At 36.6% G+C, this 13,618-nt stretch overlaps 1 protein-coding gene across 1 annotated transcript in view; it reads right to left on the bottom strand.

Annotated features, from left to right (window-relative positions):
* Positions 1–7,539: 7,539 nt before the first annotated feature.
* The window catches only part of LOC128552243 (alpha-(1,6)-fucosyltransferase-like), a 28,574-nt gene continuing 22,495 nt past the window's right edge, over positions 7,540–13,618 (bottom strand). The window contains exon 5 of the mRNA XM_053533273.1: positions 7,540–7,812. Coding sequence (XP_053389248.1) covers positions 7,540–7,812 — 273 coding nt within the window. The remainder of the gene's footprint in view (positions 7,813–13,618) is intronic.

Genomic DNA, 13,618 nt, shown 5'->3' with positions numbered 1-13,618 from the left:
TTGATATCTTTTATAGGGTTTTTAAAGCGCTGATGGTATACTTTATATACATATACAATTGGTAATTCAATATTAAGGAATGAGTACACAGTAATAAAATGATATTAGCATACATTTGCACTATTGCGGTCTTTACGGCAAAATATTAGTTTTCATGAAATTTTAGCGAGCTCGTACGGGCGGATGGACAGTTTTACAATAATATATCTGATATGTTTGGAAAGTGCAGACTGTTTCCTTTATGCACATGTAAAATTCATAATTTAATATTAAAGAATAAGCTCACAGTAATAACATGAAATTAACATTGTTTCGTACTTTTGCCGACTTTACGGCAAAATACCAGTTTTTTTATGAATTTCAGCGACATCGTACGGATAGACGGACAGTTCTAAGTTGATATCTTTCGTAGGTTTTGAAAGCGCTGACTGTGTACTTTATATACATATAAATTTTGTAATTTAATATTAAGGAATGAGTACACAGTAATAAAATGATATTAACATACATTTGCACTATTGCCGTCTTTACGGCAAAATACTAGTTTTTCATGAATTTCAGCGAGCTCTTACGGATAGACGAACAGTTCTATAATAATATATTTTATATGTCTTGAAAGCGCTGACTGTTTACTTTATATACATATAACATTTGTAATTTTAATATTAAGGAATGAGTATACAGTAATAAAATGATATTAACACACATTTGCACTATTGCTGTTTTTTTCGGCAAACTACTTATTTTTTTATGAAATTTCACGAGCTCGTACGGACGGACGGACAGTTCTATGAAACATGTTTTAAAACATTTAGAAAGCGCATACTGTTTCCTTATGAAACAGTAAAATTTTTAATTTAATATTAAAGAATGAGCCCCAGTAATAAAATAAAATTAACATGTTTTCGCACTTTGGCAGACCTTACGTTCATACAATCTTACGGCTGCGCTTTCCAACGACACCAAAACCATCTCGCTGCGCCCAAAGACGAACGCTCCAGAGCCGTTTTTTGTTTCTAGAGGTAATTGTAGCAGTTGCGTCCCTTGGACCAGGTTATAGGACTTTGGAAAATGATAGGCAACACAAAAATGGCCATAACCGGAAACGGGGGGTCGCAGCGGGCTGGTTTTTGGTATCGTTGGAAAGGTCTCCTCAAGCCCGTCTCATGACATAGGACACGACCCTGGGGGGACCGTGCAGCCGCTACAGCGGGCCCAAAACCTCTAGAAACCCCCTTCTCTGAGTGTTATAATCGTCGCCACGGGGAAACGACACATCGCGCGCCTTGGTTTATGGTACCGTTGGAAAGGTCTTGCAAGACCTACAAGATGGCATCGAGATATCTTCGCCATCCTGTCCGGGTTTTCGCGCAGTGGCCGGCCGTAAAACTTGAGCCTCGGTCCGAACCCACTTGCGGTATCTAGAGCGGCGGTCGGGGGTCTCAGGCCGTGTTGCTTTGGGACCAATGGCAGGGCATGCCGAGACCTTTCCAACGGTATCAAGATCATGCATTTGCGACCTCAGGTTAGGCCTTGGTGGCCGTTTATCTGCATTTTCTCACACTTTCCGCGATTATAAAGCACTGAATCCCGGGTGTGGAGCGGCCGTACGGCGGCCCAGCGACATGGTTCCGTTTCCGTTGGACAGGTCTGTTCAGGCACCGTCTATTGGGACCTAGGTTGGCCATCTGACGAACAGGAAGTGCCCTGCAATGCGGCGGGAAAAAGGGGTTAAAATTGATCCGGCTACCACGGCCGAACCGAAATCGCAGCGGCATGGTTCAGGTACGTTGGAAAAAGGGCTCTTTAAGAGCTACAACTTGAAATCATATTTTCCAGTTTTACGTTTCAAAAAGGTCCCCTCCAGGGGAGAAAACTGCAAACCGGAAGTGGACCAAATGGGTGTGGCACCAAGTTTCAGATCTGCCCGAGCTCTTTCCAACGGTACCACATACATGTGGCTGTGCCCACGCGTTAACAATCTACAGCCGTTTATTGTGCTACGGCTTCGCGAAAACTAGTGACATACTACTGTTCGTACGGCGTTAAGCCTTGTGTTTCGGCACATTATTGGCCATTGCGGGAGAACGGGGCGTCGGAGCAGGGTGTTCTCGATACCGTTGGATAGGTTAAGAAAACGAGATATTTTAGTATGGAGCACAAAAATGCTTTTATAGACAAGAATATCGAGAGAATTTAGTCTGTTATTTCATAAAAATGATTTTGTAAAACACGTTATAAGGTCCCTTAACCCATCCTTGCACTAAGTATTTCAGTGACAGAGTGTACTAACTATATGTTTTCACAACAACTCATTTTATACAATATTTGATGAATACCAATTAACAAATCATAGATAGACACAGTTTTTTCTAAAATATTTATACAATTACTGTACAAATTTGTTACATAAAAACCCTCATTTTTTTCACGTCTTAAAATTGAAAGTCGCAGTTAATATGTTTCTACACAAAGAAAACGATATGTTAAAAAGGTTAGTCATAAGAAAATGAAATACAAGTAGAATAATCTAAATAATATAAAGTAGATCCCTCGGAAGCACCGAAAACAATGCAAACAGTGAAAATTTCAGACTCGGTTTGATTGAGTCTGTTCATGAGCAGTAATGGAAAATGCAACACTGCCCACGCCCTCTAGCACCGGCTTAAGCAGTATTCAATCCTCGAATCTAAATGAGTTGAAATCAATGATCCCGAAGGACCAGAAAGTATAACAACACTGAGATGAAGTCGGGGCGACATTTTACGGCCGCCACACAGCACTTAACACCTGCTGTTGTGAAGTAAATAAAGTCTAGTTTAAATAAGAATCGATCTTTCGTAGATTTCATCGTTTTCTTCGAGTCTAAAGGCAACATATATAACATAAGCTATTGTACCCCAAACCTCCATTACTCCTGGGCTGAATGAAGCATTTTAGCCGTGTATCTTTTCGGCGTACGCAAAATGATAAATCTGCCAGTGTGTAAGGCTGGTGGTTGAACAATAGCATATCTTCTATGTAGTGTTAACCTACGCAAATAAGGACAAGCCCGTCATAGTTTTCATTGCGATATTTTGTATTCAATCGACCATTTACTCCGCCAGCGAGTCTTTAGGTTTTGAAATCCATAGGATCAAATTGTTTTACTTTTCGCTGTCTTGCAAAGGTTTTTCCTATCATAAATTTTGCTTTCTCTTTTTTTCTGTCTTATTCAAGACCGATTTTACACATTCTGAAATGATACTTACGCTCTTCTCCATACCCATTTCCTTATCCTGTTTTGTCGAAATATCACACAGAGATGACGTATATTTGTTTTTCATCTCTCGTACGAAACTTTTTAAAAAAATCATACCCTGCGGCTAAAATTGCGGTAGAAGGTGTATAATTTGTTCCTAAGCGGTATAATAATTCAAAATATTAATTTTAATAAACTTTTCTAGGGGCTCCTATATGGTTATGTGTTTTCCTATATGTCAAGAAAAAAAAATCATCCTATTTATTTTTCAGAATTCCGGTAAGATGTAAACTAAAATACACTCAGATACACCCACAGTTTGATTAAAAACACTTTTATGGTGTTTAATTACATAACCATACCCCTTACAAAAATCACCCCTAACGTACTCTGCAATCAACCTCAGAAGCGGGCAAATGGTCACAAAAACGGATTTTAACCACAAAAGCATATCGTTTATATAGTGTATTCCCAACCCTAACCCAAACCCTAACCCTATGTTTTTCACAAACAAATGCAGCAGTCTGTTCATGAGAGGTAATGTAATATGCGACACCCCTCATGCCGCCTAGCATCGGCTTAAGTGGAATTATATTACAGTATAATTAAGTGTACTCCATGATTGCAAAAGGAACAGAAAATATAAGACAAAAATTGCTTAAGTCAGTGCTAATATACTACCAATCAAATTTAAGTGTAAAACACAAAAAAAAATGCATTCACGAGTTGCAACTGCTCCTCAATTTCTCCTGGTTGTTGTACTTGGCTTTCTAGTTAGATATCAAAAAGAAAAACAAAAATACATTATGCACACTTAAAATTCAGATGTTACTGTTATAAGTGCTGCCGAAAGGCAAGCATGGGTATTTGAGAAACTCACTGATAAAACAGGATATAAAATAGTAAGTTACTAAACAATTCTAAAGTTATCATTGCAACATAGGACGGACCAACACATGAAAGATAAAACAACGTATAGAAATACTTCTTTAACATCCACAGACCTTTGAATTAATTCACGCTCAATTGAAATGTGATGTGAAAGATAAAATCGGGTAAAATACGGAATTTCAAAATTTATCAAAACATCACTTAACAAATTTGAACCTGAAATGTTGTTCTTTTAGATTGTTTTGCTTTTGAGTTTGAGTAAAGTTTGCTTAGAATTTTGTTTATATAATATTTTGAAAATTATCATAAAATTATGGTAACTAACGTATTTATACTGATTTTGAAAGCTTACCAAAGCAGATGTCAACTGTTTTTCTGTCTGCTAAAATTCTTTTACCGAGCCATATAAAAAATAAAGATTGTTGTTACGTCTACAATGTTATTTGTTGTTTTGATTATTAATAAACTAACCAACTGAAATTTATATAAGTCCCACTACAGCTATGACGTAATTAGAGCTGTACTGAAACATGAAACATATTGTAAGACAAAGATTAAAGAGAAAAAAGTACAACAATTTTTAATGATATCTGTGAAAGGCGAAAGTAGCCATATAACCCAATGAATAAAATAAAATTCTAAAGACCAATCTTCATTTGAAACACAAACCTCTTGCCATATTTGCGGTAAAAAAAGAGGAGAAATAAAACTGAGTGATCATTGTTATAAAAAGAGTGTCTAAAGGAAGTGCTCGCTCAAATAGACTTACATACAAAATTCCGGTTGTTTTCACAGTTTAAGAGGTTATGACAGTCACTTATCACGCAACAAATAGGGAGATTTGAAAAGGAAAGAATGAAAAGACGAATTTTCATTTGAAACACAAACCTCTTGCCATATTTGCGGTAAAAAAAGAGGAGAAATAAAATTGAGTCATCATTGTTATAAAAAGAGTGTCTAGAGGAAGTGCTCGCTCAAATAGACTTACACACAAAATTCCGGTTGTTTTCACAGTTTAAGAGGTTATGACAGTTACTTATCACGCAACAAATAGGGAGATTTGAAAAGGAAAGAATGAAAAGATATATGACGCTTCTGTTTAGTGATTTGGTATTATTAATTTTAACTGCTTTTTCACAGATTAAAATTGGCGATATTTCCGACAGTGTGGCATTTTTTTTTATTCCGCTCTAAAATCACAATGATAATAAAAAGTAGATGTTATTTTACGGCATTGTGCTCTCTTATACATGACATACGCATGTTTATTGTACACGAGTGCGCATGTCCAAGTCAAATAAACGGACTTAGTCGACTATAACATTTGTGCATGACACAGTAAAATAAACCGATAGCACGATTTTATTACATCTTTTATTCCAGAAACTGTATTGAAACACAGAAGTCACGTAAACCTTTTATCGAATAAGGGCACTCTATGAATTTTAAAGCAATAGCAAGACTTCAAATTCGACAGGCTGATACAAAAGTATTTTAATGAACAGAAATAAAAACAAATAAAGCGGAAAACAAACAAAATCTGATTTGGGCCTAACCGAGTTAGGCAACATACCTTATCGATAAATTCCGTTTTTACTGAAATGTGCAACTCCCGATGACATGTCGGGTAAGTTTCAAAGACATGTACCGAGGTCACGGAGGACAAACAGGTGTTCTAAGTGATTCACAAGTAAACGACTGCAAACTGACACACGGAAAACGTCTTCTTAATAGGTAGTTACGTGCCCGGTGTATAGCGCCGATACACGCAAAGCCGTCATCCCTGGAAACAACCTGTACAGACAACTTAGTTAGGTTGGAGACACACAAGAGCACCTCAGAAATTTCCAGTGCCTGGACCGGGATTCAAACCCAAGACCTCCGCATTGACAGTCAAGCAAGTTAACATTAGATCACCGGTCTACCTATGTCAACACCTTTACCTTTACTCTTTACCCATTACACATCTTTACTCAGTAAGTAAGGGTGACAGGGTGAGACCCTTAACCTTACCTATACCCTTACTCTGTTGGTGACAATGACTTTTCCTCCAGCCTTTACTCCGACCTTTACTTTTTGCCCTTTACAGATCGTTACTCCGTTGGTAAGGGTGCCAGGGTGAGACCCTTACCCTTACTCTGTTGGTGACAAGGACCTTTACTCCAGCCTTTACTCTTACCTTTACACATCTTTACTCCGTTGGTAAGGGTGACAGGGTGTTGTCCTTACCCTCTCCCTAACCTTTACCCATACTCTGTCGGTTAGGATTAGTGTTTCGGTTTATATATTTACTTGTTTAACAACGAGGACAGTGCATTTATAAGTTATCTTAGATATGACAGCTGAAGAGCTTTTATTGTCTCTTAGAAACTATGAGACATTTGTTGCACAAAGAATACTGGTTTATATATATACAGAACGCTACAGTAGTAGCAATTATTCGATCACTTCCTGTTTCTCACTTAGTATACAATAATAGCTGACAAAACTAAGTCACATCGCTGTATCATCATCATCAATCATATTCACCCTCTTTTAAAAATGAATGGAGGTAAAATAGATGAATATTTTATTTTATAAATTTGTAAGATTATTTTTAATTCGCTGTCAGAATTATGAAGCATACTGCCAAAAATATCAAGGCTCGATAAAAGTTTCGATTTGCTTATTTAACATGAATAATTCTGGGATAAGTTCCATATATTTGTCTTATCATTATTCTTAAAGAAGTTCATTTAGTCAGTAAGTTTATGGTATGAAAGTTCTTTATTTACAACTAATTTAGGTTTTTAGCTGCTGACTGTTTCGGACAGTTCTCTTCATCAGGAACACTGACTTCTGGTCATCTTCGACTGTTTACGCCACTGCACGGGTGAGCGGGGGAAACGGAATTGTAGACGCTTGTAAGTTGTACGCCCCTCGTCACGGTTCATAGTCGAAGATTTGCACTGGCTAGGTATTGCCTCCTTCACTTGTCGAGTTCGGGTATTACTCTCTATCAAATGTCCTTGCCTCCTCCCAGTTTATGACGTGATTTTTCTGAGTCACATGATCCGTAATCGCACTTCTGAGTTAGTGAAAAGTTCGCAAGCGGCTACGATTCTGTTTTCGCCGCTCACTCGTGCAGTGGCGGAAACAGTCGAATATGACCGGAAGTCAGTGCTCGTGATGAAGGACAGAGAACTGCCCGAAACAGTCAGCAGGTAAATACCTAAATTAGTTGTGAATAAATAACTTTAATACCAACGTCTTATTATTATGGTTTTAAAAGAATTTCATTGATAAGTTTGGTGGAGTGATGAAAACTGGCACATTTATTAATTTTGCTTATTTTTTTTTCTCTGTTGCCGGTTGATTTATCTTTACTTAAATTGGCTAGTAAGTTTCTCGGTTCGATTCGGTTCCAGTTATTTTCTTTCGGAATACACCGGCATTGCAACTCGCATGCTCTTATTATCAGTTGTAAATATTGGCATTGACGGATTAGATCTCTTGTCATTTACGAGAGCGAATCCTTCCATGTTGATCGTAGATGTACCAGTCTGTTTAAAGCTTTGCACAAACCTTTTCATTTTCACATAACCTTTTCGATTAAAATAGTAGTCGATATCTAAGGATAAAATACGGCTAGACGCCTCCCCATCTCGTAACTGCATAAGTTCGTAGACGAGTCTACAAACCTGAAAATATATATTCATACACATACATATATTAAAATTTTGATTTCTAATGCAGTGATCATGAAATATAAGCTATTAAACTTAACATATTTTATATATTTAGATATTCAACGGAAAAATGGATAATATTAGGACAAAAACACTGATTATGGTATTCTGCACATTTGTTTATCCAGAAGTGACGGCGTAACGTCATTTATCCGGAAAACTGAGAAAACTGTCTAGTCTAGACCGTATAACAAAGAAAATAGAAAATTTTAAGATATCAGGAACTTTTTGCCATATTTCTTAGTAAGTCCTGAGTCTAAGCTATTGACAGATTATATGTTATTGTCAAGGGAATGTTATTCAACCAGAATTCTTGTTTAATTTATAAGAGTTAATTTCCATTGATTTTCAATTTTGTGCATGCATAATGGCTGTTCCATTTTAAACAAAATGAGTAGAATAATAAAAACAAATAGTAAAAATATACTAATTGTGTGATATCTAACTTGTCCATTAAAGACTTATCCTCCGTATTTACTAGCTATAATGTGGCGGCCGGTGGTCATTTGCCTTTACATTCAGATAATTCTAGAATAACTGTAAAAACACTGCACTGTACTGATTTCACAAATTGAATCGCCTATTCTTAGAAAATACAACATAAAAACAGCTGCTACTGAACGCGCTAAATTTCATTTAGTCTGTAAAGGCCAATCTACGGTTAATAACAGAAATTTCAGTATAAATATTCATTCAGACATTTTTTTAACTTCCTCTGACGTTGCCTATGTTCTTACATGAAATGCCAATGCTTGTGGTATACAGTATGTTGGGCAAACGAAACGACCTGTTAATACCAGATTTCGTGAACACTGTTAGCTAGGCAGATAACTGAAACAATACTGCATTTGGTGATGCAAGCATGAAATTTGGCATGTATACTCGTCTGAGCCTACTATTTTCAAAAAGCGCGTTAGCCACTTGAAAATTCAAAATGGCGGTCATTTTTCAAGATGGCCGCCACAGGAAGTTGATTTTTGACTTGTCAATTTTGCGAAAGAAATATCTCTTAAGATGCTTTGCATGTGCAAAACCTATTTTTGATACACAAAAGACTGGTTTCAAAATTCAACATGGCGTCTTTTTTTCAAGATGGCCGCCGTTTCATGTAAAAAGCACTAATTTGCCATTAACACTGACTTTCCTAGTCAAATCAATTTTAATGTTATTGACAAATAACATATATAGAGTGTTGAAGGGCAGTTTTGTCTCGCCTGCGACTTTTAAAACTGATGGCGGACAGAGGTGTAGCTTTTCCGACGACGACAGCAATGACGACGGCGATGGTGACGTCAACGTTAAGGTTTATGTCAAGTTTTTTTTTTCAGAAACTACTCTGTTTATTGGATTGAAACTTCACACACATCTTTGTAATCATTAGGCGCTGTACAAAGACAAGTTCAATAACTGATTTTAACAAAATTGTCCCCCTTTTAAACATTAAAATTTTCAACTTTAAGTCTTCGTATAAAGTTTTTTTTCTCGGAAACTACTGTTTAAATTGGATTGAAACTTCACACATGCCTTCATGGTCATTAGGTACTGCACAAAGCCAAGTTCCATATTCTGACATGAATTGTAACAAATTACCCCCTTTTAAAATTGGAAATTGTAACGACAAGTTTTTGTGTCTCTAAATGGAATATATTTCCTCTGGTAGGCATGTCTCAAGACTATATTTTGGCCAGATAGTTGTCACATTTGCAGCTGTATAGATCTGTACACGGGAGTCCAATTGCATTAAGACACCTACCACAACATTCTGTTTTACATGCACATTTGGTCAGTTCTTCATAGGTATTTGCAACTGGTGGGTTGTTGTCCAGTGTAGCTGCCATAGGAAACCTGACAGTACAGATTGACATGGTTGAATGATTGAATGATATCATATATGGGAATGTTCCCTGTTTGAAGGCTACCCACAGCTGTACAAGGCCAAGCCCTTCCAGCTCAGAAAATGAGGTCATGACGCTAGACGAAGGGTTACTAGCAACACGAAAATCCCACCCAACTGGTGCAGTTTCTTGGAGGATAATAATAACAAGACTGATCCTTTTATTTTCCGATCGGCAGGCATGTTGAAATGCACACACAAATAACTGTAATTTTGACCAGAAAGGACCAGAAAGGAAAAGACTGTATTCAATCAGGAGAATAAGTCTTGAAGGTCTGACGCCATGCAGTCATGAGGAATTCGACATACGGATGTTTATGCATGCATGCTGTTGTGGAGGGTCATAAACAGCTTCCCAGTAAAGCTACAGACACGGATTTAGTTGCCACCGCTAGTCATGTATTTTCTGAGCTGAAAGATCTTGGTGGCCTTGAACAACTGTGGGTAGCCTTCGGACAGGGAACAAATTTGAGATGGATTCTGATAAATGATGTCATTCAATCAACTGGCCATAAGAAAGCAAAAGATATTGCTTTCTTTCATGCGTTTACATGTTTTGATGTAGTGTCAGGTTTCCGGAGGAAAAGTAAAAAGTCTGTTTGACAAACTTGGAATGTTTGTTCGAAAGTAACAGATGTCTTTTAAGATTTTAAGTGTATATCAGCCAGTGATATCTAATGAGGACAAGGATGTTCATGAAAAGCTTGTCATCTTTATGTAAGACAGGTCAAGTTCTATAGCAGATAATAATGGCTTCAGACTGGACATGTTTGCCTGAAAACAGATGCCACATGATGCACTAGGCCCAACACAAGCAGCAATTGCCCAACACAGAAAACGTGCTGCATACCAAGCTGGTTGGATATAGGGACAGGCATTGTTTGCCAAATGGAAGTCGAGAATCCTGCTGAATGGGGATGGGAGAAACAATGTGACCTTTGGAAGATGCACTGGACAACAACCCACCAGTTGCATATAGTTGTAAAGAACTGACAAAATGTGCATGTAAAACAATGTTGATCTAGGTGTAAATGCAATCGTTTTGGACTCACGTTTATGGATTTATACAGCTGCAAATGTGACACCTATTTAGCAAAAAAATAAGGTCTTGAGAATGCCTTCCAGGGGAAACAAGTACAGTAGATCTGCATTGTTTCACCTACGACACAAAGCAGGATATCTGTTTATCAAAATGAATGTGTCTACATGGCATTTTATATACACTTTAATTTTAAAAATGTCTGCGTTATTAAAAGCTGGACCACAAGTTCTAATTAGCAGTGACGGCCATAAAGGGACATAACTGAATAACATTCCACGTAGAGACATAAAAACTTAACGTTACAATTTCTACTTTTGAAAGGGGGTAATTTTAACATTCATGTCAGAGTTTTGGAACTTGGCTTTGTACAGTGCCTAATGGCCATGAAGGCGCATGTGAAATTTAAACTCTATTAACCGAACAGTTTCTGAGAAAAATACTTAATACGAAGACCTAACATTGAAAATGGTTAGTTAAAAAGGGAGATCATTCTGTTAAAATATATGTCAGAGGAATGGAACATGGCCTGGTACAGCGCCTTATGATCACAAAAGCATGTGTGAAGTTTCAACCCAATTGGGTGGACGGATAGCTCAGTGGTTTGCACACTGGCCTTCCAATCCTGAGGTCGGGGTTCGATCCCCGGCAGATATTCGGGAATTTTCAAAAACACTGGGCACGTTAAAGAACCAGGCTGTCTATTCGAAACGAGTTAGGCTAAGTTAGCCGGACAAACCTGTATCTGATTTCTGATCTCTCTGTTTTAGGGGCTTTGTCTCACTCTTTCCCTCTGGTCAGATTGCTCTGTGTCTGTACTAGCAGAGGATGAATTATGCGCCCTGTGTGGCTGCATTTGAACTATGTAAAGCGACTTTGGCGCTATATAAATCTGGTATAATTTAATGTACAACGCCAGTGAATATACTATGTGTAAAATTAGGCGTTTAATCAAGTAAAGCAGTTTCAGTTTCAGTTAACAGAGTAGTTTCTGAGATAAGGACTTGACATACAAACTTAACGTTGACGCGACCGCCGCCGTCGTCAGTACCGTCGTCAGTACCGTCCCGCTGGAAAAGCTACGCCTTTGTTCGCCATCAGTTCCTAAAGTCACAGGCGAGACAAAAACTGTCCTTCAACACTCTAAATATGTTATCCGACTATAACATTAAAATTGATTCAACTAGGAACTAGGAGTATTATTAGCAAATTAGTTCTTTCACATAAAACGGCGGCCATCTTGAAAAAAAGATCCATATTGGATTTTGATACCAGTCTTATAGTGTCTTAAAATAGGTTCTGCACACTGAAAACATCTTAAAAGGTATCTCTTCCTCAAAATTGACAAATAAGAACTTGGTTTAGGTCTGTTCACTTCCTGTGGCGGTCATCTTGAAAAATGGCCGCCATACTGAATTTTCAAGTGGCTAACGGTTTTTTCTTTAAAAAAGGAAACTCAGACGAGTGCACATGCAAAATTTCATGCTTGCATCATCAAATGCAGTATTTTCCCGAAAAATTGACTTAATCTGCCCAGCTATGTTTCAAAACTTCTTATACAATCATTTTTGTAAAACTGTTCATTCGATGTTTCTCTTTGTTATAGCTGTGAATAGCAAGTAAGATAAGGAACAAAAATGGCAAAGATGTTCCCCTTCGTGATAAAGCACCAAATTTTGCATGAAATTACTTTGAGGTATCCCAAATCCTACAAGAGGAGGAGACACGCTATATCTGCCCTGGAACCTCCTTTTAAATCAATTTAAAAAGGGAGGTAAAAATGTTTTGAAAAAAAATTATTTTTTTTTTCCTTTAAATTGAATTTTATCTATAAATGTTTCATATGATCTAAACATAGATAACATATTACTATCATAGATCTAGACAAGCAACCATTTGGTATTGACACATTTACAAAGTATACTAAAAATACTCTTATTTTCTCAAGATACATACTAAAAAGGGAGGTAATCAGATTTTACTGTAAGTTTAATTTCAAAACTGCGTGTGAAAAGATGTTTCTTATGAAGAAAGCATGAAAGTTTGTATTTAAGTATTATAAAGTATTTTGGATCAGAACTTGACAATATATACGATCTGATGGCTTGAATAGGCCAAAACATGAGGCCCCAAAGGGGAACTACCTTTTATTTATTTCAATTGAATATATCTATAACAATTTCAAAAATGATAATTCATTACCTTAACCAATTATAACCATTGACACAAAATTTATTCAATTACATTTTATACACATTCAATATACATAACTCAGGAAAATAATATGAGGTCTTTAAAAGGGAAATTGTTAAAAATCATATTTTAAGGGCAAATTAATTTATTTCAATCGTTAAAATATCATATTACTGAACCAAACTTAAGTAAAGAAACAGAATTCATGGATATTATGTATAAAATATATAAAATCTATTTTTAGAACATCAATATATTTTTAGAATAATAGGTCATGTGACTTTGGTAGCCTACATTTTTAGTACTTCAGTAACAATTTTCAGTGCTATCTTCATATGTATCCCTGATGAAGGGCTGAAAAAGCCCGAAACTAGTCGGATTAAATAAAATTCAGTTATTCACTTTCAGTGTTTGGTCGTGTGTTCCACTTTATTCACTTTTATGGTTTAAAAAAAAAAATATAAAAAAGTAAAACATATTCAGATGTTTAGGTCCACCTACATATCTCTATTTATTAGGGCAATAGATTTATATAAAAAGAGAGGCCCTTCAATGAATCATTTTAGTATGTTACATAACAGTATAATTATGACATAATCATGTATTCAAATTTTATGACTCATCCAAAGACC

This window comes from Mercenaria mercenaria, unplaced genomic scaffold, assembly GCF_021730395.1.
Source record: "Mercenaria mercenaria strain notata unplaced genomic scaffold, MADL_Memer_1 contig_2196, whole genome shotgun sequence".
NCBI lineage: Eukaryota > Metazoa > Mollusca > Bivalvia > Venerida > Veneridae > Mercenaria > Mercenaria mercenaria.
The sequence above is the reverse complement of the archived record's forward strand: the minus strand, read 5'-3'. Positions and strand labels throughout refer to the sequence as shown.